Source organism: Thrips palmi, unplaced genomic scaffold (genome assembly GCF_012932325.1).
Source record: "Thrips palmi isolate BJ-2018 unplaced genomic scaffold, TpBJ-2018v1 HiC_scaffold_5, whole genome shotgun sequence".
Taxonomy (NCBI): Eukaryota; Metazoa; Arthropoda; class Insecta; order Thysanoptera; family Thripidae; genus Thrips; species Thrips palmi.
Genome location: NW_023144632.1, coordinates 15,714,772 through 15,741,245, shown reverse-complemented (window position 1 = coordinate 15,741,245; position 26,474 = coordinate 15,714,772). Strand labels below are relative to the sequence as shown.

General features: G+C 56.8%; 1 protein-coding gene across 1 annotated transcript in view; it reads left to right on the top strand.

Moving 5' to 3' along the window:
- The window catches only part of LOC117650945 (dipeptidase 1-like), a 110,859-nt gene extending 91,056 nt beyond the window's left edge, over positions 1-19,803 (top strand). The window contains exons 5-12 of the mRNA XM_034394602.1: positions 3,682-3,835; positions 4,752-4,884; positions 6,883-7,033; positions 12,007-12,100; positions 16,320-16,496; positions 17,755-17,839; positions 19,369-19,583; positions 19,661-19,803. Coding sequence (XP_034250493.1) covers positions 3,682-3,835; positions 4,752-4,884; positions 6,883-7,033; positions 12,007-12,100; positions 16,320-16,496; positions 17,755-17,839; positions 19,369-19,583; positions 19,661-19,762 — 1,111 coding nt within the window. The 3' untranslated portion in view covers positions 19,763-19,803. The remainder of the gene's footprint in view (positions 1-3,681; positions 3,836-4,751; positions 4,885-6,882; positions 7,034-12,006; positions 12,101-16,319; positions 16,497-17,754; positions 17,840-19,368; positions 19,584-19,660) is intronic.
- Positions 19,804-26,474: the final 6,671 nt, after the last annotated feature.

The following is a 26,474-nucleotide window of genomic DNA, read 5'->3' as shown; positions in this document are numbered from 1 at the left end:
GTGCATCGGCTTCCCCTCGCTGGAAGCAGTGCTGCCGGGGCGGGGCGGGGCGGGGTGGCTGGCTGGTGTCCCGTTTCCGAGTCCCGACGGCAGCGCGCGACCGCGCCACGGCTTCCGAGGCGGGGCCGGGCTGCGGGTTGCGGCTCGCTAGCCGCGATGCAAAATAAATCAAAGAACGGGAAAAACACGCGTCGATAGTTTGTTTGCTCGCGTGGCGCAGCGGCCCGGCGCCGGCGCCGCCGGCCAAAACTGCCAGAGGCGTTTTGAGCTCCAGAATCGCTAAATGTGTCTCGAACCAAGTTTGTGACCCCACCGATGGAATCCTCGTTCGGAGGGCAACCCTTTGGTGGGGTCGCACGTTCGGTTCGAGAAATCTCTTCTCTAAAGAAATCTTCACACTAAATATTTTATGTACTTTATTGTCCATAGCTATGGCCGTTTTTGTGCATGCAGAACTTATGTACAAATTTGTACATAAATTAGGAACAATATTTCCATATTGTGCTTAAGTATGTAAAACATTGTACCTACTTTATGTAAAAATTTGTACATAACTTCAGTATGCACAAATACGGTCATACTTATGGACATAAAGCCCATAAACATTTAGTGTGTTGTGTCCCCAAACATCAAAAGCGCTCATCCCACAAACAAATGGCGGAGTCACTTTCAAGCGAATGTGACGAAAATCGCATTCTGGTGAATGAGACGCCAAATTGGCCGAGCATGGCTACGTGGTTGGGCGTGGGCTGCACGTGCTGTTGTCGTGGCACGCTCGCGTGGTCCAGGCCGATTGGCGGCCGGGTTATTCTCGGCATGTTTGCATCACTGTCTGGGCATCCGTCGCCGCCAGCGCGCCAGCCGACACGTGGGATGCTGCGCAGCGCCCGGCAGCGCGTGGCCTGGCGTGGCCTTGCCACCGCAGCCAGCAGACCGATTCCGAGAGCCCGTCTTCCCCATCGCTCTGCCCGTCTCGCACTCATGGGGCGTCCCGTGTGGATGCGAGAGCGGCGAAAACGACTCTCGGAATGAGTCTGCTGCAATTCACTCTGGCGCGTGTGGCGCGGCAAAAGCGCAAAACGACCATCCCAATAACGTGGCGTCGCGTCCGGCTGGCGTGGCCGTCGCGCTGACACCCCGACGGAGAGTAATATGTGTGCGGCGGACATCGGACACGTCGCGGAATGCAAGCGCGTGGGCCGAGGGGCGCACGGGCCGTATTGATATTTGAACAGCAGACCGATTCGGAGAGTCGTTTTCGTCGCTCTCGCATCGCCCCATGAGTCCGAGAAAGACAGAGCTGTCGCATCCATACGGGACGCCCCATGAGTGCGAGAGAGACAGACCGACGACAACGACTCGGAGGCAGTCTGCTGCTGGCGATTCGCTAGAATCACGCCAAACGCCGCTCGCCGGTGTTGTTTTGTTTGGCCGGGCGTCAACACAATTCCCGTACAGCTTTCACAATTAATTTGTCTCCTCTGTCGTGGCCCGTCTCTCGTCTCGTCAGCCGCCAGGCCGGCCAGACCAGCCAAGTCGGCGGAAATTGCTTCCCATTGTTGATTTGAAGCAATCCGTGTCGGCAGCCCCAGCAACACGCAAGCCAGACAGCCAGCCTCGGCCGCTTCGGCCGCCTCGGCCCCACCCATGTTGCTCCTCCGATCCGAGTGTTCGGTAAACAGAGAGGCAGACGGGACACGTGGCTCAAAATGATCCCGACGCTGAGGCGAGGAGAGTCACCCCTCCCCCTTGTGCTGCCGGAGCCGTAATGATACGACACAAAGCGTTCTGCCTTCCTTTTTGGACTTTGCTGGCAAAATGATTGGCGACCGTGTCGTCAAGAAACGACTTTTAAGTCGCTTAATAACGACTAAACCGGTCCAGAGCTTCTGCCGTCGCTGTCAAGGTGAGCGAATACTTCGTCGACGGGGTGCCAACACTGCAAGACCAACTGTGGCAGGAACTTTTCACTTCCTGTTGCGGAGTAATTATCCACTCTCGGACGTGTGGGGTTTGCAGTGTCCACACTTGAAATGTGTGGTGTGGCTCGCTGAGTCCCTACCTCTCGGCATACGTGGAGACTGCAATTTCTGCACCTTCAGGTGCGGGCACTGCAATAATCCAAGACCGCGCGGGGAGTCCTCCGCACTTGCTGCCACAGTGAATCTCAGCCTTCCTACAGAGTAGGCGATGCAATAGCTTGGGCTTCGCTATCGAAAATAGCCTGGCAAACAGCAGGAGGTACGCGACCACTTCGACTGCCTGTCACTCCGGAGGCAGCACCGCCGGGCCATCGTCATAAAACAGTAACTTGCTGATAGGTAGCAGAAAAACGGCCGTCGAGGTGACCGGTCTTTGCATTCAGGAACTGAGCGGCGAAAACGGTCCCTGGTTTTCCAAGGAACACTCGGAAATTGGCTCATGTTGTTTGGCACTACCTGGGACAACCAGTGTGGTGCACGTGTGGTGCACACAGAAAAACTTGCTGTGCGTGAGGAAATCTCGAAGCGCAATAAAACTGAAAGTGCGCACATTGGAAACAGGGGTCTGCAATGGACAGTCCACCCAGTTCCAGCGCTCCCTATGGTGCGAGAGAGATGGCATGACTCGGTTCCGTCGCTGAGCTTCACGAGTCGACTTGGCAGCGCGGCTTCGAATCCCGGCAGAAGCAATCATTTTTTTCGGTGTAAATGACTGTTTGTAACCGCGCAAAAACAAGCACTTGTTCCATACAGACGGCCGAACATCTAGCGGCTGCCACAGCAAAAAAATCCCTAAAAAAATGATGGCGGTGCCGGGACTCGAAGGTGGTCAACAGTTCTTGTAGATCCAATGGCTATGAAGCCAACGGTTCGGATCGGTTCCAAGTGGCTTTGGTCACGGTAGCTCTCAGTTCGAGCCAGAACTGTCCATTGCAGACCTCTGATTGGAAATCCAGGAACTGAAGTCACGCTGGCTTCAGCGTGGATTGTGCGGCGCTCAATTGGATAACATGTCTGATTTGTTTTCACGTGAATCAGGTCTCGTCCGCGCACGGGCCGCGCTGCTTCACTGGAACCCCAGCAACACGCGGGACGACGCGTTCATGCATTCTCAGCACATGGCCACGCGCCGCGGACTGTTCTGCGGCCGTTTATGATCGGGACGCTGCCCCTATTTTGTCTACCGCGAAATGGCGCTCCCGAACACTGAGAGGAAAAAGGACGGAACGTGTCTGATCAACAATTTGCCTGGACCGTCCGTACTATACATCGTCAAACCAATCTGGGTGCGGAGTAATTCTCCACACTTGGACGAGTGGACTTTGCAGTGTCTCCGCACCCCAAGTGTGGAGTAGATCACAGACCCCTGCCACTAGGCATGGTGCAAACGTGGAGAACGTGGTGGTCTCCACACTTGAAGTGTGGAGACTGCAAACTCTGCACTTCCAAAAAGTGTTGGACTGAAAATTCCACATCTCGGTACTTCACATTGTACTTGCTAGCTACGGAATACCCACACTTGTTTTATGCACCCGGTTCCGATTCACATGAGTTCATGTGGAAAAGTACGGACGTTGCGTACTTTTCTCCGTGCCTCCGTGCTCTATTCCTCTGAGTATTTTCCGAACCGAAGTACGGAATGTTTTCCCGTGCATCGAAAAATACGCGTCGCCGCTCACCGCGCCTTTGCTTGTTGCAGACACAACGACCTGCCCTGGAACATGCGCAAGTACGTGCACAACCAGATGGGCAGCTTCAACTTCTCCAAGCTGGACGCGTCCGAGCCCTGGAAGACGAGCAACTGGTCGCACACCGACCTCACCAGACTGCGGACGGGCATGGTGGGGGCCCAGGTAAGGTGGCGCCTTGCGCGCGGCGGGAGGCGAACCCTAGCAAAAGAAAAGGACTTTGTTCCGACTAACACCTAGTTACATCGGCTGCATTCGATAGCTGCTTCCGGCACCCACAAATCTAAAGCTAGTAGCCACAACCGGACAAACTGGGGTACCTTGTCCTCTTAAAAGTGTCCAGTTGTATCTCGTGCGCAGCAGGTGCGTTGTAGGCACCGGATTTTCGATTGTAGCTGTCGATGTTAACCTATCGAACAAAGCTGACCACCACGACAATTTGTTTTCTTTTTTTTTTGTGAAGGTGTGTGGTGGCAAGCTGGCTTGCTTGCCGGCAGCGCTGGCACCCACCCAGACGAGGGAACAATCCGCCACCGGGCCGTGGACCCGATATCGGCTCCTCCCCCCCCCCCTCGTGTCGAGGAATTTGAAATTGTGCGATAAACGGAGGTGCCAAGCATGGCCAAGCATTGCACCACGTGTTGGAACACTGTGCCAGCGATCGTGGCACGGACCGCCGGGCAGCACTCGCTTGCAAACCTCTCTCGCGCCGAATCCACGTCAACCGGTTTGGGGCTGGCTGGTTATATAATCTCAGCTGTGGGAATTTTCATCCTCGGATTAAGTCGGGGGGAAAATACAGGGTGAAAGCTTTACCTCCACCGTCCATTTAGGCCAAGACCTAGGCTCAAATCCCTGTAGGGTTAAAGAGACGAAATTCGCGAATTAAGTTTACTTGACGGGCCACCGTTTTGCCGATTTGTATCGCCCCTTTTCGAGCTATTTAGTCAATTGAAGTCCTGTCGTTCTGTGACCGTCCGACCGCTATTTCCAAAACCTCTTCGATAAAAAACTTGCCGCGGTTTCGCGTGCGGCATCGCCGCAGCTGACTACAGCAAACAACGTTTTCCCTCTGTTTCAGTTCTGGTCGGCGTACGTGCCGTGCGGGGCGCAGTTCCTGGACGCGGTGCAGCTCACGCTGGAGCAGATCGACGTTATCAAGAGACTGGCAGAAATGCACCCGGACTCGCTGCGAATCGCCACCACGGTGAACGGTGAGTGTTGCTTTGCTGTGGCGTGCACCGCCGGCTGGAAATGGGGCTTTATCAGCCGAGCCATTTCACAGAACTCTCTCTGCCGCCCTGCCTCATGAGTGCGACGGAGACAGAGCGAACAGCCGGTTGTGGGTATGAAAGGCGCGGCAGCTTGGCGGCAGCTAAATATACGTGAGTCAAGTCTAAGTAACTTTCTCCGGGACTCCGGCCGCCCCCTTCCCCTCAACTTCCCCTTGAGGACAGAAACAAACCACTGTTGGAAGAGTAATATCTCACGCCGTCCACGCCCTCGCCTGCAGCCCTGCAGCCGGCGTGTATGAGGTTGCCGCCAAATCGCGGCGACAAAAAGCTTCTTGTCTGATGGACGTGATGAAATGGGAAAGGGGCAGGGAGAATAGAATCTCGGAAAAAGGTGGTGCGCGGCTTTTTTGAGATGAAAGTGCAGGTGTTTCAATGTCTTACGGCAGGTCCACTCGAGAAAAAAAAGAGACAGAAGATCAGTGACAACAAACACGTTAGTTCCCAGCGGCTCAAAGAACATTGCAGTCGGTGTGTCCTAAAATTTGTTTGCCCCAAACGTTTTTGTTTGGGACAATAACTAAAGTGGCAGTTGCCAGTTAGGGTATCCAATATTTGGATGTACAAACTATCTTATAACTGAAATTTTCTTTGGGACTGTGGCAACATTTATTTTTCCTGATCGTCTTTCCGATAAACGGATCCGTGACGCTACCTGTTACCACGCGAAGCCGCTTCCATCAGGCGCGTCACAAAGCACAAAGACGCCCCCCCCCCCCCCGCAAAAAATTGTCCGCGCCTCTTAGACTGGATTCTCCTCATCCAAATTGATTTCGGCTGACAAAAAAAGAAGGAAACAACTCGCCAGCTCGGCCGGAGCGACGGAAAGCGATGGAGTGTGGTGTGTTAGGGTGTGTGCGTGTGCGTCTGGGTACGCGTGTGTGTGTGTGTGGGTGGGTGAGTGTGCTTGTGTGGGTGTCAGTGCGTGTGCGAGCGCGTGTGGGCGCGCGCCTGCACCGCTCTCCCATATGGTGTCACTTCTTTTCAAGATATGGCTCGCTTCCAATAAGTGGAGCCAGTTCCCCGGATTCCCCCGGCCTCCCACCCCCGCCCCGCCGCGTCGTCCTCGCGTCTCGCCAGTGCCGACGCCGCCTGGCAGTGTACGCACTACGCTCGCGCCGGATTCATCTAATGAACTGGCGGGGCGGAGCGGGGCCGGACAGGGCCGCCGGCTAGCCGGACGCAGGTCTGGGATCAAGGTTCAGCTCCGTCGTAGCCCCCGGGGCCTCGGGGGCAGCCGGCTCGCATGGCCAATGCACGGCATGTGCCCCCCACCCCTGCCGCAGCCCCCGCAGCCCCCTGGGGCTCGTCCTAGCCGGCAGACGTCTGGGCGGTGTCCCTCCTGGTTGCTCGGAACTAATCCTCCACTGCTAGACCGTTCGATCCCCCGGCCCCCGGTGTGGCCGAGACAAACATCCTCCCTCCCTGCTTCGCCCTGCTTCGCCTTGCTTCGCCTGGAAGCTGCACGGAACGCGGTCTCGGAAGTGAAGCTCTCTTGACGCTCGGCCTGTGTTATTGTCTGTTCCAATTCGTCCACCGGAGGCGACGCCGGCAGGGCCAGGCGGGGCGAGAGGGAACGCCTGAGCCGGCCGCTCCGCCGCGCTCCGCCTCCCTCGCCCCGCGGGCACGTTTCCGTCCCGCCCTGCCGGCGGGCTGCCTTCACTCCGTCGGAGTCAACGCGGAGGTTTCGTCGTCGTGCTCCCCTCGGGCCGTTGCTCGGAGCACTGTTAAATCAAGTGTCGCGCGGAGTGATATCTCCACACTTGGACGTGTGGAGTTTGTAGTCTCTTCTGGAGTAGCGCACAGAGCCGCTACCTCTTGGCATGGTGGAAACGTGGAGAACTCCACACCTGAGGGGCCTGCAAACTCTGCCGCAGCACGCGTGGAATCGCCTCGAGAACCTCGGTGTTTCTGTTGCAGCGATCCACGACGCCCACCAGACGGGCCGCATCGCGTCCCTCATCGGCGTGGAGGGCGGCCACACCCTGGGCAACTCGCTGGCCGTGCTCAGGATGTACTACGGCCTGGGGGCGCGCTACCTCACGCTCACCCACACGTGCGACACGCCCTGGTAAGTACCCTTCTTCTTCTTCTTCTTCTTCTTCTTCTTCTTCTTCTTCTTCTTCTTCTTCTTCTTTCTTCTTCTTCTTCTTCTTCTTCTTCTTCTCCCCCTCCCGTGGTGGCAGGGAGGACGCCTGGGTCAATCCCTTCCGCTTCCCGGCCTGCCTCGCTTCCAGGCGTACCCTAACCCGGCTTTGGCGGGCGTGCGGGGTCCCTCGCCACCGCACGAGGGCCTAGGACGCCCGCCTTGCCTGAACCGGCGTGGGGGGTATTCTGCCTCCCCCCATGGCTCCGCCGGTTGCCCCCCCCAAGAAAAAAAAAAAAAAAATTTTTTTTTTTCCGCCGTTTCGGCTTCCCCCCTTCCCCGGGGGGCGCTTCACTCTGGCGCTACCTATCCCACCCCACCCCCTGTTCATGGGCAAACCCCGGGTAGGCAGAATACCCGCCCGACTCCGGTCTCTGCTGCCTACGCGGCTCCGTCCTGAGAGCGCCTGCGAACAGCCGGGTAGGCAGACCCGCGGCACTGCTGTGCAGGCGGGCTGCCTATCCTGCGTCCCGCGGGCGCTCCGTCCTGTTCGGCGGCATGCCTGGTAGCCTGCCTGGCAGCAGCGGGCACGTTTCGTTTCGACCCGTGGCTTCGTTGACGCCCCGGAAATGGCATCCGGTTGCTCTGCGGTCGCTACAAGGCCCGCCCCGGGACGGCGCGGCCGCTTGTCAAAAAGAGGCGGACACCGCGGTTTGCTGGTGTGTCGGATGTCGGGGGCCGCCGCTGTGGCCGCGGCCTCGCCCTCTCGCTCGCAGACCAGCGAAGGCAAAAAGCTGGCGCGGAAATGTTAGGCGGTGTCGGCCGGCCGGGCAGCGGGGAGGGGGAGGGGGAAGGGGGTGGCGAGCGAAAAGTTGGCCGCAAAACTTGTGCATTTACACGCGAGAAGTTTTTGCCCGAATGATGGACACAACAACTCTCGTCAGTTGTCGCGCTCAAGTGGCACCCTGTCCTACACTGCCTTACACTGTCCGCTCCTGCACCACTGCAGAACCAACGTGTGGGGAGGAGGGGTGTCCGCACTCGGAAGTGCAGAGTTTGCAGACTCCACACTCGAAGCGCGGCGGAGTTCTCCACGATTGCCCCATGCCAGGAGATATAGAGCCTCTGTGAGCTACTCCACACTTTAAGCGTGGAGACTGCAATGCGAATTCCACTCGTCCAAGCGTGGAGAAGTACTCCTCATAGTGTGGAGTTCTCCGCAGGTGGTTTGACAGTGTGGCTGCGTGCGTCCGAGGCCCGGCACTCCGAACTGGCCGTCTCATTGTGGGAGACTTTCGCACGACGCTCGAGAGGATATCCCAACAGAGTGTCTCACTGTCTCTCTCGCACGTATACAAGTCGCCGCGCGCGAGAGAGAGAGAGAGAGAGAGAGAGAGAGAGAGAGAGACGTTCGAAATGAGACCACTTCGCCTGCAGCCCGCACTCTGTATCGAGGCGATGTGGAGTACACGCCGGTCCTGTCCCGAGCGGAGGATCGAATGCCATGAATCGCCCGTGCAGTCGGGGCTGTTCAGCGAAAATCGGTGGCGGCCACTTGTATCGCCAAGGTCGAGGCCGAGCCCCACACACTGATTGCGAGAGACGTTTCCCTCGCACGGTCTCTCTCTCTCTCTCTCTCGCTCTTATACGGGACGCCCCATGAGTGCGAGAGAGACAGAGAGAGGAAAACGGCTCTCAGGCTGCTGCTTGGCCAGTGTGGTGGCGCGGACGTGGTTGGCTCGTGCGGAAGTCCAAGGTTAAGGGCCGTAGCGGGCCGTGCTCTTGGCCGTGACCGTCCTGGCCGAGGAGTACGCAGCACGCGCAGAGCCCTCGAGTGCCCCACTAGCGGGCCCCACTAGCGGGCTCACGCATGGCAAGCCGCTCGGACCCCAATTCCGTCGAAGTGGGCATGTGCCGACGGAAAGTAGGTTTTCCATCCGCGTGCTGGACCGTGCCACTGGGGAAGTCGGATCGCAGCTTGTTGTGGTGCCTGCACTGTGAAACCAAGTGTGGAGAGCTCCACTCTGGAAATGCGGAGGAGTGGAACATGCAGTCTCCGCACTTAGAAATGCAGAGATCGCAGTCTCTCGAACCGTCCCAGGTTGAGGAAGTGCACTGGTAAAACTAAAGCGTAGCATTTCCCTCTGTTTTCAAGCGTAATCTGGTTACGCTTGAAATCGAGCGTAACAGGCTCATCTGCCAACATTCCCCCTATCTAAATGCATGGGGGAATTTCTAGTCTAGGCTTGATTTCAAGCGTAACGTCTTCAAGCGTAACCTTATGCTTGACTCAAGCATAAAGTTACGCTTAAGTTTTACCAGTGTGTCCCGGCAGCGCATTGGTTTCAAGAAGTCATTCCGAGTGCTATGGAATGGTCTCGCTTTCGTTTTACGTCGGTGCTGTGGTGAGTAATTCCCGCGCGGAAGGCTCAGTGGTTCGAAACCGTGGTTCAAACTGCAACGGGTCACCTGCAGAACGTTTCTGTAGCTGCTAGTTTGGATGCCACGATTTTCGAAGGGAATTAGCTCTTTGCTGGGTAGCGAGACCGGGCTTACGCCGTGATCCGTTCGCTCTGGGGGAAGGGCGTAGGCAAGCGGCCTCAAGGGCCAGCCCTTCCCTTGCAGTGTCCAGACGCGAGTACAGGCAGATTTCGTCCCGAAACCCCCTGGTGTGGGCACGGCGACTCGGGAAACGACCTCAACAGCGAAGGGAGGCCGTGAAGAACTCCCGAGAACTCACTCCCTGTTGTGGAGTAATTCTACCATGGACGCGTGGAGTTTGCAGTCCAAGTGTAGTTCTCACTAGGAGACTTCGCTGCACTTCCAAGTGCAGATTCTGAAAATTCCTTGCGTCCGCATTTCAAGTGTGGAGGACTCCGCACTTGGTTTCACAGTGCAGCAGAGTCTGGGTGTCGGGCCGGTCCGTTGCGCTGCACAAAGACGGGCAGAAGCGCCATTACCGTGTGGTCTTTCGGGCCGCATGAATAGTTAACGCGGCCCCTCGTCGACCTTCAGCTTGCCATCGGCTTGCCATCGGCTTGGTGGCCCTGCCTGGGCGTGCCTGGGCATGCCTGGCCCCGGCAGCTGTCTTTCCTCGCCTTCCGGAGTTCGGCAGGCGGACGGGAAGCGGCGCCCTGCAGCCCCGCTGTCGAATGCAGGCGGTGGAGCGGACAATTAAATTGGCTCCACGCGCCCTACAGGCCAAGGGCGTGGCACGGCACGATGAGGCAGGGCGGGGTGGGGCGGGGCGGGGCGCGGTGGAGCACTGTGAAGCACGGCGCAGCACTGTAAGCACCGTGAAGCACCGACAAGCAGCGACGATGGATGAGTGGAGAGTGGCGCGTCTCGAAGAACGCACTGCATGAGGAGGACGGCAGTCATGCGGAGGGAGGGGGTGATTCATAGCGCATCGCGCAGCCCCCCCCCCCCCTCTTTCCCACCAGCACCCCACCTCACCGCCCTGAACCACCCGCCCCTCGCCCGGAAAGAATGTCGATTTGCGTCCCAGCAATCTTTAGCTCCCCCTCCCCCTCTCCTGGAGCGCCGTGCACGGACCGACCCTCACAGAATTTACAGCATGGGCGCGACCGGCTGGCGAACGGGGTGGCCGGGGTGGCCGGGGTGACCCCGGGGCGGGCCGGCCGCCCACCCCGCCAACTACCCCGGGTCGCGAGGACCCGTCGAGGACCCGTCGAGGACCCGTCGAGGACCTGGGGGACCGCAAACAAAGGCGGCAATGCTGGGAACGTCGGGGTGTGCACGGCGCGCACGGCCAGCGCGAAGACTACACAGTCTTCCACTAAACTGGAAGGTCCTGCGGAGAAGACTGTACGGTCCTACGGAGAATATTGACTAGAGGGCTACAGTACAAAGAATCTTGGGAAAAAAAATATTGAATTTTTTCAAGCTTTTAGCCACAGTGCAGCACGCACGAACTTTGGACATCGCGCACGGGCAGCACGCACGGACAGCACGCACGCACTGAAAACGTAATGGTCGGACACATGGCCAAATGATGGCGTGACAAAAAGTCACGTCAAAAATTGGCGTGACACGATATTCACGCCGATAGACGGCGTGACATGTGCGTCACGCCGTTATTTGGCATGAATGACAACGCTTTTTAAGAGACAAGTCACGCCAAAAAGCGGCGTGACACGAAATTCACACCAAAAATTGGCGTGAATTTTTGAGTCACGCCGATTTTTGGCGTGACTTTTCTGTCATGCCGTTTATTGGCGTGACACTTTATTCACGCCCCTGCAGCGGCACGAAGTCACGCCGATAGATTTTCAGTGCGGACAGCACGCACGGACAGAATGCACGGACAGCACGCACGGACAGCACGCACGGACAGCACGCACGGACAGCACGCACGGACAGCACGCACGGGCGGCACGCACGGACAGCACGCACGGACAGCACGCACGGGCGGCACGTTGAACTTGGCACTCTTGGCGTGGGCGTGCAGCGCATGCAGATCCAGACAATGCGATAATCTCGGGGCGGCTCACCTTGCTTTGCGCCTTGCCCGCCCCGCGCTCACGTACGCACGTGCGCGGCACGTCGCGCGCACGCACGCGCGTGCGGCTATCAATATATGCATGCGGCTAAGCGCGACGGTGGCGCGTGCGTGTGTGCGTGAGGCCTTCCTTCCGGCCGCGGGGCGCGTTTTGCTGGGATCGGGTCTCCCTTTTGTTTTCCCTCGGATTAGCGCTCGCTGTGCGGGAAGACAAAACGGAGAACGCCGCCCCGTGCACACTCCACCCCCCCCCCCCCCAAAAAAAAAAAAAAAAAAAATATTGCCCGAAATAAACGGAATAATCTGGGTAAATTCACAGCAAATTTACGAAAACACATGGCACACAAACTTCACAGGACATGTCGAATTAAAAAAAAAATTGAAAGTTTCTTGGTACTGCAGCCTTACCTGAGCTGAGCCCCTTCCTGTGTTCCAGGGCCGACTGCTCCGTCGGCGAGAAGGAGGTGCAGACCGCGGACGACGCCAAGAAGCCGGCCCGGCACAAAAGCGGGCTGTCCCACTTCGGCAAGGTGAGTGTGTATGTGTGTATGTGTGTGTGTGTGTGTGAGAGAGAGAGAGAGAGAGAGAGAGAGAGAGAGAAGAGAGAGGCGTTGTTTCCAGGTGGATGGGTAAGATGCCTTGCTTGTTTGTCGATCTTCATCAGGCCCCGGAGGCCTGGTGGCCTGGTGGAGAAAAGGCCTTAGAGACTGAGAGATAGAGGGCTGTAGACCTAAACTCCGACAGAACCATGGTGAGGGTTATCCATATTGTGGTAAAGATCTTCCATGTTGTGGTGACACTACGATGATAAAGCTGACTTTGCAACTTCCCTCCGAAAATTATTGTGCCTTCCTGGGAATTTTGTCGAATTCTTACGCCTTATATTGTGAGGGTCAGGAGACCTAATGCACGGTGGGCTAGAAGACCGGCGCCGGTGGCCAAAATTCTAGACGCATTTTGAGCTCCAGAGTCGCTGAACAGGACTTTGCCCGAGCGGGTAACCCCTCCAATGAATTCGTCGTGTGGAGAGCAATCCATTGTTGCGGGGGCACATGTTCGGCTCTAGTCCCATTTAGCGACTCTGGAGCACAAAACACGTCCGGGATTTTGACCGCCTCCACCGGTCTTCTGGCCCACTGTGCAATGTCATGTCAGCCCGAGGGCTCGTTGGTGGCCGGGCGGAGTTGGGTGTGGTGGTGTGGGTTGCCCGGATGGACTGCCGTGCTCGCCCTGGCTCGCCCTGCCCGCTACAGGCAGCCACGAGTCAAAACTTTGTCGCTGGACGTCGTCCACGACGTCCACGACGTCCACGTCATCCACGTCCACAGCTGCGCCACCTGAGCTGGTTTCCCCACCGCGCTTTAGTGCCATGTTTCCGATGGACTCCGCCACACTGTCCACTTATGTTCCGTTTGGACAAAACTTCAAAGCAAACCATTCCCTACTCGTCAGATTGTTGCACAAGCTGAGGTTCAGTGGTGTGGGTTTGGTCCCGGCGAGCTCGTTGCGCCGCCACACCGTTTTCTTGAACCTACACTGGTGAAAACTAAGGCGGAGCAAGAAACGGTTTGTTTGGGTGTGGCGCGGTGCACCGGCTCGCCGTCCTCGTCGCCTTCTGTTCCGTTTCCACTGGCTACCGCGCTTTTTGCCCGGCTGGCTGCCTGGCTGCCTTGCTGGCTGCCTGGCTGTCTGGCTGCCTGGCTGCCTGGCTGGCTGCGGACCGCTGCTGGAAATCGGACAATGTGTGTCGCCGCACCACGACGACCGGCATCAACTATGCATATCGCATGAATATAAAACGCCGCGGATGAGGCTCGGGCGTGGCGCTCGGCGTGGCGCTCGGCGTGGCGCTCGGCGTGGCGCTCGGCGTGGCGCTCGGCGTGGCGCTCGGCGTGGCGCTCGGCGTGGCGCTCGGCGTGGCGCTCGGCGTGGCGCTCGGCGTGGCGCTCTTCGAGTCGTACGCTACGGTCCTATTTTCATTGTTGGAGTGCGATACAATTTACTGTTGCCTCACGCCTCCGAGGGCAGAACGGGGGTGGCGATGCATCTCGGGAGGAGAGGGGATGGAAGGGAGGGAGCGAAGGCGCCGCGTGCCGCCGAGGAGACGGCGCTACGCTGCGCCGCTGTCGCTATCGCCGAGATCAGTGTGGGGGTTAGATGGCGCGGCGGGATACGCGAGAAGTAGTGTGGATGGAGGTTTCTGCTTCGGCGGGTCGCGCAGAGGACGGCAACGAAAAAGAAAAGCCTCAAGAAGAGCTGGGCTGCGAAGAAAGGGGGAAGCAAATCGAAAAAAGGCCGGATAAGATGAGAGACGCCGAGGCTGAGCTGAGAGGGGGGGGGGGGGGGGGTCAAGTTGGGTCGCGCGCATTGTTGCAGATGGCGCCTCATCTGGAAAGCGCTAAAGGCGCGGCATTTCACAAGCCACAGCCCCTCGGCGAGGAACGGCTGCCACACTGTTATTGTTTTGTTTTGCTTCAACCCTGATACGTGTGCTTACTTCAGGAATTCCACAATTTCATGGCCTGATTTTGGTTTGTACCACCGATAAGGACATTCCCTGTTTTGCTATTTTGCTGCCTGGAGCTAGTTACAGAAATTGCCACCCGGAGCGCTAGTTCCGTACGGTCCGAACGCAAATAGGCCGACTATAGACATCTCGACACCCATTTGTCAGGGATTTCCTACTCAGATTTTCATTTTTCTTAGTTGAAATAACTGCTCGTGGGATGGCCCAACGCCAAGAAACCAGCTCCGAGAGGGTGTACTTACCCCTACTCGTAAATTACACAGAATAAAGATCCAGGACCGAGTCTTACCGTGTATTCGTGAGTTTACGGGGGTTAACGGGTTTTGACAGAGGTACCTGGGTCATTCTACAGAAATGTTACAATTTCGCAGTTAGAACCGTGAAAAAATAAAAGTTGTCCGATTTCATTCATATTGGGCTTGTTTTTCTTGTTTCGTCATGCAGAATGCGAAACGATATCAAGCGTCACACTTTTCGAGAAAAAAATTTTTCTCCACTGAAATCATAGGGGAAATGTCTACGGAGTTTACATAAATTGACGCCTACGGAGTTTACATTTTGAAGCAAATACCTGGATTGCAGCCGTATGAGTTGGAACAGTAGAACGCGCATACACAGCTGACTAAAGGACCACCAAAGCATCGTTTTTATCCACAATTCGAAAGTTTGACGCACAGGGGATCCGTGGCAAATCGGGTACGGAGTTTACATACAAAAAAAATACGCGACCCCCTTTTTGAAATTTGAGTACCAATCAGATGCTAGCCATTGGACTCACATACTTCAAACTTGGTGGCTAGATGTGTTTTTTCATCCGGAATCCATTGCAGTCTTCAGATTGAGGCTGCGACTTCCCGTTTGTCTCTTGTAGTGCCAAACTCGTTACAGTGCACATGTGGATTTTAGAGAAGTAAAAACCTCGGGACAAAAGTTAATTCTGTGCAGGTGCAAAGCTTCAACCTTTTTACTAAAGTCAGTGGGATTAAGTTAAAGTATGAAAGTGCCTGAGCAAATAGAGCCGTCGGGAATGATTGTCCTGCGTCTCGTTTAGACATACGAGAGGCGCAAACTTAGTGAACTACGCATCGGGACAGCCACGGAGTTTACATTTTGCACCTTCCGGAGGCCACAGTCATCTGAAAACCTCTGAAACTTTCAAACCCAATAAAGGATCATTTTGAAGCACAAAAAGCACCATCTCACCGCGCAAACCGCGTCTTTCTAGGACGAACCGTTTCGTCACAAAGCGGCAGGGACATCAAATTGTAACATTTCTGTAGAATGACCCACCTACGTATGTTTAGGATATTTAATTTTACAGTGTCGTGATTTCACAGTGAGATAAGCTACAACATCAATCTTACGTTGCCGTAGAGAAACTTTCGTTTTTAGTTGTTGTTTTTTTTGTGTGTGTAAACCCGCGAATTCTGTGGCGAACAGCCAAGCCACGTGCCACGTGTACGTTCGGCCTGATAGGCACTGGTTATGCGGGGCATCGGGGCCGCCTCGCCTCGCCCCCGCGGCCCTCTCAATGTCTAATCCTCTCTGCCGCGGCGGCACAACCTTTGCCATCAAGGGAATGACACTGGAGGGGAAGGTGCGTGCGTGTGTGTCTACAGTGTACGTGCGTGCGTGGCTGCTGTGTGTGTGTGAAAAACTTTGTCGGGGGGAAATAAGTGTTGTTGTTGGGGGTGGGGGTTGTCGGGTGTGTGTGTGTGTCCTTGTGTGTGTCTGGTTTTGCCGTCCGCGTGGGGCGGCGGGCAATCATGTGCTAATCCCTTGCGTTATCGGTCGGGAGTCCAGCCCTTGGGGAAAACTCCCCCCCCCTGGCCCTTGGCGTGTCCAGAATCTGCTCTCCTGGTTGTGTGGGTGTGCCGTATGTGTTGTAGGGGGGTCTTGCTGCGTGCCGGCCCACTTTCGGCTTGTCGTACCCCTGGGTTCCTTCCTTGGCGAAAGTCTCCTCAGTTCAGGGCCCCAGAGAGTGCTTGCTTGTGTGGGTACCGCACTTTTTCCTTTTCTCGTCCGCCCACTTTCAGCGACTGTCTCTGGTTCCTTCCTCCGATCTCCTCTTCTCTCCTTCTTGTGGGGATCACGCTCCCGCCCCGCCCCCCCTTTCTCCCCCCACTGCCTGTCTCTCTCTCTCTGAGCACGCGCCCGCCCCGCCCCCCCTTTCCCCCCACTGCCTGAGTCGCAGGGAATGAAGGTGTGTGTTTGCCCCGCAGCTCGTGGTGAAGGAGATGAACCGGCTGGGCATGATGATCGACCTCTCGCACGCGTCCGTGCGCACCATGGAGGACGCGCTGAACGTGACGCAGGCCCCGCTCGTGTTCAGCCACTCGTCGGCGCGCACGCTCTGCAACTCGACGCGCAACGTGCCGGACGAGATCCTGCAGCAGGTGGTGAGTAGCGTGGCTTAGCGTGGCGTAGCGTGGCGGCAGCAGCACGCCTCCAGGTCGCGTGGCGCCGCACAGTGGGTCAGAAGACCAGCGCCGGCGGCCGAAACTCTGGACGCGTTTTGAGCTCCAGAGTCGCTGAATGGGACTCGAACCGAACGTGTGACCTCACCAATGGATTCCTCGTCCGGAGAGCAATCCATTGATGAGGTCACACGTTCGGTTTGAGTCCCATTTAGCGACGAGCTCAAAACGCGTCCGGGATTTTGGCCGTCGGCACCGATCTTCTGGCCCGTTGCACCTCATTTATTTATTTTTCATTGGCGGTATGTTTCACAATGTTACACTGGACATGTTTAGATCATTCACACTGCTTTGGTCAAAAAGACAACGAGAGGGAAGAAGCGACCGTAAATCTCTGTTTGGGAGTCAGTCCACCTGCCGGTTGACCGCGAGTGCGAGAGAGACCGATGCTGGTTGACCCGCTGCCTGTCAATTCGTGGCGCAGCGCACTGCAAATAATTGATAGCGGCTGCGGCTGGCGGTGACGGATTAAATTCGGACGCGGCCATAACTCTGCCTCGGCGCGCTGTCGTTAGGAAGACGCTGCCGTGAATGGCGCATGGCGTCAACGATGCCGGCTTCTTTTTTCATTTTGCTTTTTTGCTCGTTTTTGCTGTTGTTTTTTTTTTCTGGCGGACTGAGAAGGGAGTCATAACCCGCGCATGCGGTATGTTTTTTCTGCTGCTGTTTGCGTCGTGGTTTTGTTCCGCTGTGTTCGGTGTTCATCTCTCTGACATGTCAGGCTAGTGCAGTGCGTGGACGCGGTGAACGGAACAATCACCCGGCGACTCGTCGCAATCAGCGCATATTGAAAGAGCGGCCGATCCAGGAAAACACGGCACGCCGTGATGTCGGATTTCAAACAATTGGACATGTTCCGGAATATAATGGCAGCATCACAAATGCGCTCGAGCTCCCCTTGTTCCTTGCTCCGCGTCGGTGATGCGATGATGGGAGCGGCCGCGTCGCCTGGGGCGGATTAATATGCCCCTCGTTTGGCCGCAATCAGAGGCCAAGTCTGTATGGTTTCCCACACAGCGAAAAATATCCGTGCTTTCGGTTACGGAAAACGCACACAAGTAGAGAAAGGTGGCACGGAAAAATGTATGGAACGTCTGGGCAAAATTGTTGACCAGACTTGTTCCGTACTACCTTCTGCGGCCACTGCAAAAGCACAGCCCTAACCGCATCGTTGTTTCAGGCGTCCAACGGTGGCATCGTCATGGTCAACTTCTACACGTACTTCGTCACCTGCAACCACACTGCAGACCTGCAGGACGTCATAGGTGAGTTGGTAGTGCCTGGGACGCACACACGCGGCCAGAAGGGGAAACGACTTTTCGAAATGAACGGGGTTGTCCAGTCCCGGAATCAGTCGGCATTCATTCAAAATTTTATCGAAAATCCGTAAGGTTTCGCCACCTTATTTTTGGGGCAGTGGCGAAAGACACTCTAAGGCAACGAAAAATGTTCGAAAACCTGCACTATTCTCGTGGAATCAGTTTGGGAATCGTGAGAATCCGGAATCGTGTGTGCACCAAAGTAACGAGTGGATAGTGGATATCCCCTCGCTTCAAAATCACACAAAAATTTCAGTAAATTTAAAAAAGAACATGGTTATTCAAGCCCATGAATGCGGTACAAATGACGGACGGTTGACACAGGACGTGCGAGTGCACGGGCTCCGGGTTTAAGTGGCTTAGAAGCCCTTAGAAGTTGCGTAAATCGCTCGGTAAACACAGTCGGGCGGAGCCCCCCCCCCCCCCCCGGCCGGCAATACCCCCCGCCTTGGGGCGCAACCCCAGCACCGCGCGGTGTCTCTCCGCGACGATACTCCGCGTCGGAAAGAGGGGCGGCTAGCGTGCGGGGTAGTCCCGCTTCGCTCTACCCTAGTCTCCGAGAGAGGGCGCGAGGCAGCGCAGTGTCGCTTCACTGTGAAACCAAGTGTGGAACTCCACCCTTGAAATGGGAAGGTGCGGCGCTTCCTGTCAGTCTCTGCACTTGGATAAGTTTGCATATGCACACTTCAAGTGCACACTTCAAGTGTGGAGCTCTCGAGGGGGCAAAAACTCGCGCAATCATGTGTACACGGCCCCCGAAATCACATGCGAATCATTGAGAATCACGCGAAATCAAGCAATCCAAAATCAGCCAAAATCACTAAAATCGACCGAAATTAGGCAGAATCACACGAAACCAGGCCAAATCAGTCCGAAATCATTTCTTTCCGAACACAATCACACGCAATCACGCTCAACATCACCCTGGTGCGTCGCGAAATAAGGCAAAATCAGCCATGAAATCAATTAAAACCATGCGCAATCATTGCGTTTTCCGAATCATGTGTACACGAAAATCCCGAGTTTTTGCCCCCTCGGGAGCTCTCCACGTTTGCTCCATCGCAAGAGATTGGGGCCCTACAGTAGGGGCCCTACTCCACACTAGAAGTGTGGAGACTGCAAACTCCTCACGGCCAAGTGTGGAGGATTACTCCGCTCCAGAATGTGCCGAGTTCTCCTCGCTTGGTTTGACAGTGTGCCTCTCGGCGTGACCGGTGGACTCAGAAGACCGGTGGAGGCGGCCAAAACTCGAGACGTGTTTTGAGCTCCAGAGTCGCTAAAAGGCGACTCGAACCGAACATGTGACCCCACCAACGTATTCCTCGTTCTGAGAGCAATCCAATGTGGGTCCCACTTAGTCCCACAAGTCCCACTTAGCGACTATGGAGCTCAAAACGCGTCTTGAATTGTGACCGGCCGGCCCCCGCCGGCATTCTGGCCCACTGTGCGTGACGACGACGTGACGTTTGCCGCAGGGCATATCAACCACATCCGGAAGGTGGCGGGCCCGGACCACGTGGGCATCGGCGCGGGCTACGACGGCATCAACAAGACGCCGCGTGGCCTGGAGGACGTCTCCAAGTACCCGGACCTGCTGGCCACGCTGCTGGCCGACCCGGCCTGGACCGAGACCGACGTCAAGAAGCTGGCCGGCGGCAACCTGCTGCGAGTGTTCAGCGCCGTCGAGGAGGTGACCGTCTAACGTGCTGTCTCGTTGTTGTTTTCGTTGTTGACTGGCGCTTCATCGTCAAGGTGATGTTGTTCCAGGTCCGGGACAAGTGGCGCATGGCCGCGGTGCCGCCCAGCGACGAGCTCATCGGCATGCCCTTCCTGGAGGGCAAGACGGACTGCCTGTGGATGGGGTCGTGAACGCCGAGGCCGTCAACGCCGAGGCCGTCAACGCCGGGGCCGTCAACGCCGAGGCCGTCAACGCCGCGGCCGTCAACGCCGCGGCCGTCAACGCCGCGGCCGTCAACGCCGCGGCCGTCAACGCCAAGGCCGTCAACGCCGAGGCCGTGAACACCGAGTGCGTGAACACCGAGTGCGTGAACGCCGAGACCGTGAACACCGAAGCCGTGAACGCTGAGAGGGTGAACGCCGAGGCCGTGAACACCGAGGCCGTGAACACCGAGGCCGTGAACGCCGAGGCCGTGAACACCGAAGCCGTGAACGCCGAGGCCGTGAACACCGAAGCCGTGAACGCTGAGAGGGTGAACGCCGAGGCCGTGAACGCCGAGGCCGTGAACACCGAAGCCGTGAACGCCGAGGCCGTGAACACCGAGGCCGTGAACGCCGAGGCCGTGAACGCTACGGCCGCCAAGGAGAGGACACCTTCGTGCCCTGTGACAGTGACAGTCTTGTGTTGTGGTTGTTTTTGCTGTGAAATTTTTGTAACAAGATATGAAAGTGGTGCGCGGATTTTCTTTTAGCTTCCGCGACGGTCAGAGTCGCTTTCTTGAAGTGTTTGTAAGCCTTATGGCCTCTCTCCAAGACCTACAGTGTGCTACTTGCTAATTACTTGGACCGACAAAATGTGCTCAAGAATCCTCTACACTGCCGCTCGGCGCAGAGTTTCCAACGACCACGGCACTTCTGCCTTGGAAACAAGCATCAAGTCGGCGTAAGGTTTTATCATATATTTTTTTTGTATCTATGTGATTCTCCTTGATATTGCTCATCGCAAACAAGCGATGAGTTACCCATCCCGGAGATCCATTTTTCTGCAGTACTCTGTAAAAAGATTCGTACTGGGACCACGCAATTAATCTCGATAGACGCCGATCGAATTTAACAATTAGTCATATTTCGCAATTTGTTGAGATATGTCAGACTTCATCAATCGAATTATATGTTAAGTAACGTAATGCATTTGTCTCGAAGATAGTTAGTTATGTATCAAATTATCACAACGCACAAAGTTTTGTTGTTGTTTTTTTCCTGGGCCTCTTCGGAGCTAGCTGTGAAGCTCTTCTACGTAGAGTACGGTAGGTCATTTGTACCTTTGATGATTTGCTCGCCGCGTGTCTTTGGGATCAGCGAGATAAGAAAGCTAAATGTGATTTGCCGAGCGAAAGACAATTTTTTCCCCTTTCCATTGTATACTGTACCCCTTGAAAATAAGTAAATTCATTCTTAACAAAACCCGATCACCGTCGCATTATCAAACACAATATTGTAAAAATGTCAGCGCCCTAAACAGTAAGTCGTGCAGTTTACGTGCGTGCGTCCTTGATGGAGTGTGTGAGAGAGAGAGAGAGAGAGAGAGAGAGAGAGAGAGAGAGAGAGAGAGAGAGAGAGAGAGAGAGAGAGAGAGAGAGAGAGAGAATGTTTGTTTGTTTCCCTCAGAGCTTCAGATGTACGCTCTTCGACGGCCCCCTCGAGATGGTAGCCACGGGCATCTCTTCGCTGTAAAGGCTGCTGGCCAAGATCTAGCTCGTTCTTTCGTTTGTCCCTTCCGGAGGGGATCTCTGTAAATAAGTTAGGAACATAGATTATGTACGATTGATTTCGTTGCGTTGCATAGTCAAGTCTATGCGCTAGTTGCGCCGTTGAAAGTGTTTTCACAAAGTATTTTAAGAATCATTATGGATGCACGTTGACCCAATAAATGTTTTAAGACGTTTGAATTCGTTTCTCCTCATCTCTTTCTTTAGTTCACTGTGCTATTCTGTGAGGAGAGCTCGAGACTTGAAATGCGGATGTGTGGAATTTGCAGTCGACACACATGGAGGTAAGTGCAAATTCCTCTCGTCCAAGTGTGGAGAATCACTCTCCACCAGGAACTGTAGAGCTCCCCGCACTCGGTTTCCCCAGTGTTTTCGCGACTGCTGCGCAATTAGTCTCCATCGGTCTTTGTCCGTCGGCAGGCCGATTGGCCGTCGGTACCTGCGCCGTAGTTTCCCACTTGAGTTGATGGCCCTCCCTCGCTTTTCAAGTAGCTGAGCAATCAGCCGGGCTTTGCGGCGTGGAGTGTGCTCAGCGCGGCTGAGGCTCCAGCGAGGCTCCAGCGAACGGCGCCGCCGCCTCCAGCTTCCTGGTGCACCCGCAGCGCGCAGGCGGGCTAGGCTCGGGCTAGGCTCGGGCTAGGCTCGGGCCTCTCGCTGGGCGGCAGACTTACTCAGAGAGCCGTTTTCGTCGCGCCGTCTCCCTCTCACCCTTAGAGGGCGCCCGTGAGTGCGAGAGAGAGGGGGCGACGAAAACAACCCCCGGAGTGAGCCCGCTAGCGTGGGCCGCCGGAGGCAGAGGGCCCAGAGGGGGCGGACGGCGGCGGGCGCGGCGCGCGCGGCGGGGGGTGCGCCGGGGAAGGGCTCAGCAGGCCCACCCACCCCGACGCTTTAAAAGCGCTGGGGGCGCGCCGCCGGCTCCCACTCGAGCGCCGGTCCCCGTGGTGAGCGCCTGGCGGCCGAGTGGAGATAGTGAACCGTTCCGACGCCCCTCTGCGCACGCGCACCCAGCGCAGCCCGCGCAGCCACCGACAGGCGCGAGCGGCTGCCTGTCCGCGTGCCGCGCGTGCCGCGCACGTGCCTCGCTGCGCTGCGGTAGGAGTGTTTGTTTACCTGCACGCCGCGCCGCGCCAACCTTGAAAGGTTGGCCGACGTACGCTGCTCCGCGCTGCACGCCGGCTTTCCCGCCGGCTTCCTCCCCTCGCCGTGACGCCCGGCGCCGCCACGACTCGGCGCAGGGCCACGGTCGCGGCCGCAGCCGCGTCCACGGCAGCGGCTTTGGCCGCCGTCGTCTCCTCCGAGAGCATCGTCCAGGTGAGCCGGCACTCATTCCGAGAGTCGCTTTCGTCGCTCTGCCTCCCTCGCACCTGTGCGGGCGGTCCATGAGCGCGAGTGAGACGGAGCGAACGACTGGCGGGATCAGTCGACTACAGCCCTCGTCTTCCCTCCCCACTTCAGCCCAGTGTTCCCCATTGCTCCACCAATCCCAAGGGCGGGCAGGCAGGCGCTAAATAGGGAGTGACGATGTCTGGCGCTTGGAAGAGTGGAAGTGTGTGGAAAGTGGGAGGGAGAGGTCTGCGTCACTCACAATTCGTGGGGCAAAACAGGATCCGGCTTGCCCACTTCCACGCCAAGGAGGACTCTAGCCCACCAAGCACCTTTTGGAACTTCTGGTGTAAAAGCGCCTGGAATCAAGCAAAATCAATTATTTAGCAAGTGATGTGTGTGGAAAGGCAACTGGAAACACAACAGAGAGGTGTCCGTCCCCGTTGCGTGCAGACCTCGGCGCGTCTTGGCCCTGCTGGCCCTGCAGGTCTCTGCGGAGGGCCGACGGAGGGCCGACGGAGGGCCGACAGGGCGCCCGGAACACCAAGCGGCGAAGCACGCGTTTTACCGCGCTGGTTGGGTCTCCGGGAAGGGGGAAGAGGGGCGGGCTCCCCAGCTGTTGCCTGCGGGCTGCTGGGCTGGTCCCGAGCGGAGAAGGTCTCCCTCTGTCTCCCTTGACGTGACGGCGTGCTGCGCGGAGCTAGCCCCGCCCGTTAGCGATCAGCCTGCCGAAGCTAGGTCAAGGGTAAAAAGTCGGGGCCAATAGAAGTGGGGGTGGCACTCCGGCTTCAACCGAGGCCAGCGACTCGCATTTCTCTCTTCATAAAAAAATTATTATGAATGATGAAATGATAATCATAATATTGTCTTCTCTGAACGCAATATGAAAGCGCTCCTCTCGCTGGGAATCCAGATGCTGCTAGCTCCGCCCAAGGTATACACCACCCACGGAAAGTATTCGGTGCGCTAGTTCATAAGCCTCGGATCGAGGATCCTGCTTTGGCCCCGGGCCATGCGCTCCATCCACAAAGATAGGGAAAGAGCGAATGCAGAGTCGAATGGAGATTTGCCTTTGTTCTAGCGACCCGAGGCAAATCGGTCTCTGTTCGTAGGACCCGCCGTGAGTGCTTCCAGGTGTGTCCATGCAAACGGCATGCACGGGGGATTTGGGGGAAGGGAGGGAGGAGGGAGGATTTAGGAGGAGCTTCAGCTTCTTTTGCCTACTTGCAGGGGCAAAGTGGTGATCTTTCCTTCGTGGCGGTCTTTCTAGTGCCTTAAGGAGGCGACTCCCTGGTGGGGCGGGGGGCCGAGGGGGATGCACTGGCGTGGCAATGATGGCCTGCGCCAAGAACGACGGTCCGCGGGGATCCTCGCCGAGCGCTGCCAGCAGACGATTCCTCGCATTGTGCGTGTGGGGAATGCAGTCCAGTGCCGCGCCACTGCCGCCCCTACAGGCCAGAGAAGGGACGGAGAGAATGTGCGGATGCTCTCGGCAGGAATGCACGGCGCAATCGCCAGCCTCCCGAGTGTTCCGTCAAAGGGAGCAAACTTTGGATGGCGCGGGTAATCCGGAACATGAGCCCGATCGATTCGCGTGGGAATCGAAGTGCGCCACACCTGTCCGAAGTTGCCGCGCTCCGACCATGGGGTGACTTGGCACTACTTGGATTCCCATGCTGCCTACCCAGTGTCTGAAAACACCCTCGGTGTCGGATTGGATACCCTTACACTGGTAAAACTAAAGCGTAGTATTACCCTCTGATTTCAAGCGTAATCAGTTTACGCTTGAAATTCCCTCATGCATTTAAATAAGGGGATCTTGGCGAATGAGCCTGTTACGCTTGATATATGCTTAGTTTCAAGCGTAACGTCTTCAAGCGTAACTTTATGCTTGACTCAAGCATAGAGTTACGCTTTAGTTTTACCAGTGTAACGAAGTTCCCCCGCTCTCCATCCTCCCTTTTCAAGGTATAGCGATGCCTCACTTTCTTGGAAATAACAGAGGCGCTCTTCGAAACGGGAGGCACGGCGCTGCGCACTACCCGTCGCTTATGGTGGCAATTTGGGCGACTTGACAAAACCGAGAGGAGAGAGCTTTCAGTGCCGTCGCCGTGGACGCATATCATTATGACGCTCGGCGGGGCTCTCTCACTCTGCACCTTCCCCGCCCGAGGCTTGCTGCGGCTTGCTGCGGACGGGCACGGCAGGCTGCCTGTCTCTCTCGCACTCGCGGCGAGGCAGGCAGCAGCGTTCGGAGTTTGGAGTTGAGCCGGCCGGAGGGAATCTGTGGTGATCGTTATTCCGCGCATCGTTCCTGAAGCCCGGCAGAGCGCAGCAGCGCCGCGCGACGCAGCAGACTGATGCCGTCCCTCTGTGTCCCTCCCGCTCTCATCATCGTGTATAGGTGCGAGGGAGAGAGACAGTGCGATGAAAAGCGACTCTCGGAATCAGTCTGCCTTCTAGGGGTGCGTCGCGTCGCCTCTTTGTCTGCGTCGTCGACCCCTCCCCCCCCCCCCTTTCCCCCAAACCACATTGCGTATTGCACCGGTGTGCGTTTGAGCATTTTCGCGGAACGAGGAGCGTGTTTGCGCGTCTCCAGTCAGCCGCACGCCCCACCCCCACCCCTCCGTCTGATGCACGCCGATGAATTTATTGGGGCGTGTCCAATTTTAGAATGTGGTGAACTCGAGCGGCGGCACGGTGCGCTGCGCGGGATGGATATAGGCGAGGGGCTGGAAACTTGCGCCTTCGCCACCGCGACGGTACATCATCATCCAGCCGCGGGGTGGGGCGGGCGGTGAAGCAGTGGGACCCCCTCAGGACGCAGCACGCGGTGCAGCAAGGCGCAAGGCTCAGCACACCGGGCGATACTTATCCTGAAGAGTCGTTTCGCCGTTCTCTCTCTCTCTATCTCTCTCTCTCTCTCTCTCTCTCTCTCTCTCTCTCTCTCTCTCTCTCTCTCTCTCTCTCTCTCTCTCTCTCTCTCCCTCTCTCTCTCTCTCCCTCTCTCTCTCTATCTCGTTCTCGAACCTGTTCGAGCCGCCCCCAAACGACACTCCCAGCTCGTTACTTACTTTTTCTCATTAATCAGACGTATTCCTGAGAGCTCCGAATTTTATGCTTCTCAAATTAAAAAAATTACAAAAGATATTTGAAAAAACTGTCAATACAGCAAGCAATTGCTCAGAGAGAGAGAGAGAGAGAGAGAGAGAGAGAGAGAGAGAGGGGGGGAGGGAGGGAGGGAGGGAGGGAGGGAGGGCAGGAGACAGACAGACAGACAGACAGACAGACAGACAGACAGACAGACAGACAGACAGAAAGGCAGACAGACAGACAGACAGACAGACTGAGAGTGGCGTGGTTTCCAGGTGGATGGCTAAGGTGCTGCGCTTGTTTGTCGATCTTCATCAGACCCCTGGGGCCTGGTCGAGGAAAGGCCTTAGAGACCTGACGAGAGACAGGTAGAGATAGCGATGCGTGTTTGCTGCCATGGTTCGCTGGCGCGGCCGCACGACGGGCATCTTTGTGACTCAAAGGCAGCGAAAGGTCAGGGGGCAGCAAGCAGGCTGCCACGGCTGCCACGGCTGAGACGTGATGCGCCACCGGAAAAGACCGCCTCTGCCTCCCCGACCGTTCCCGGTGCTCCGCGGTGGCGCAGCTCAGCACGTGTCCCGTCCCGTCCCGTACAGTGTATTTGCCAGGCCCTCGAGGCAATAAGGAAAGCTCGTCCGAGCGGAACGGAGAGGTCGGAGCAGCGCGGATAGCAGCGCACTAAAAAAACGCTTGAAAAATCTGTCGCTGCCTCGTGGCGT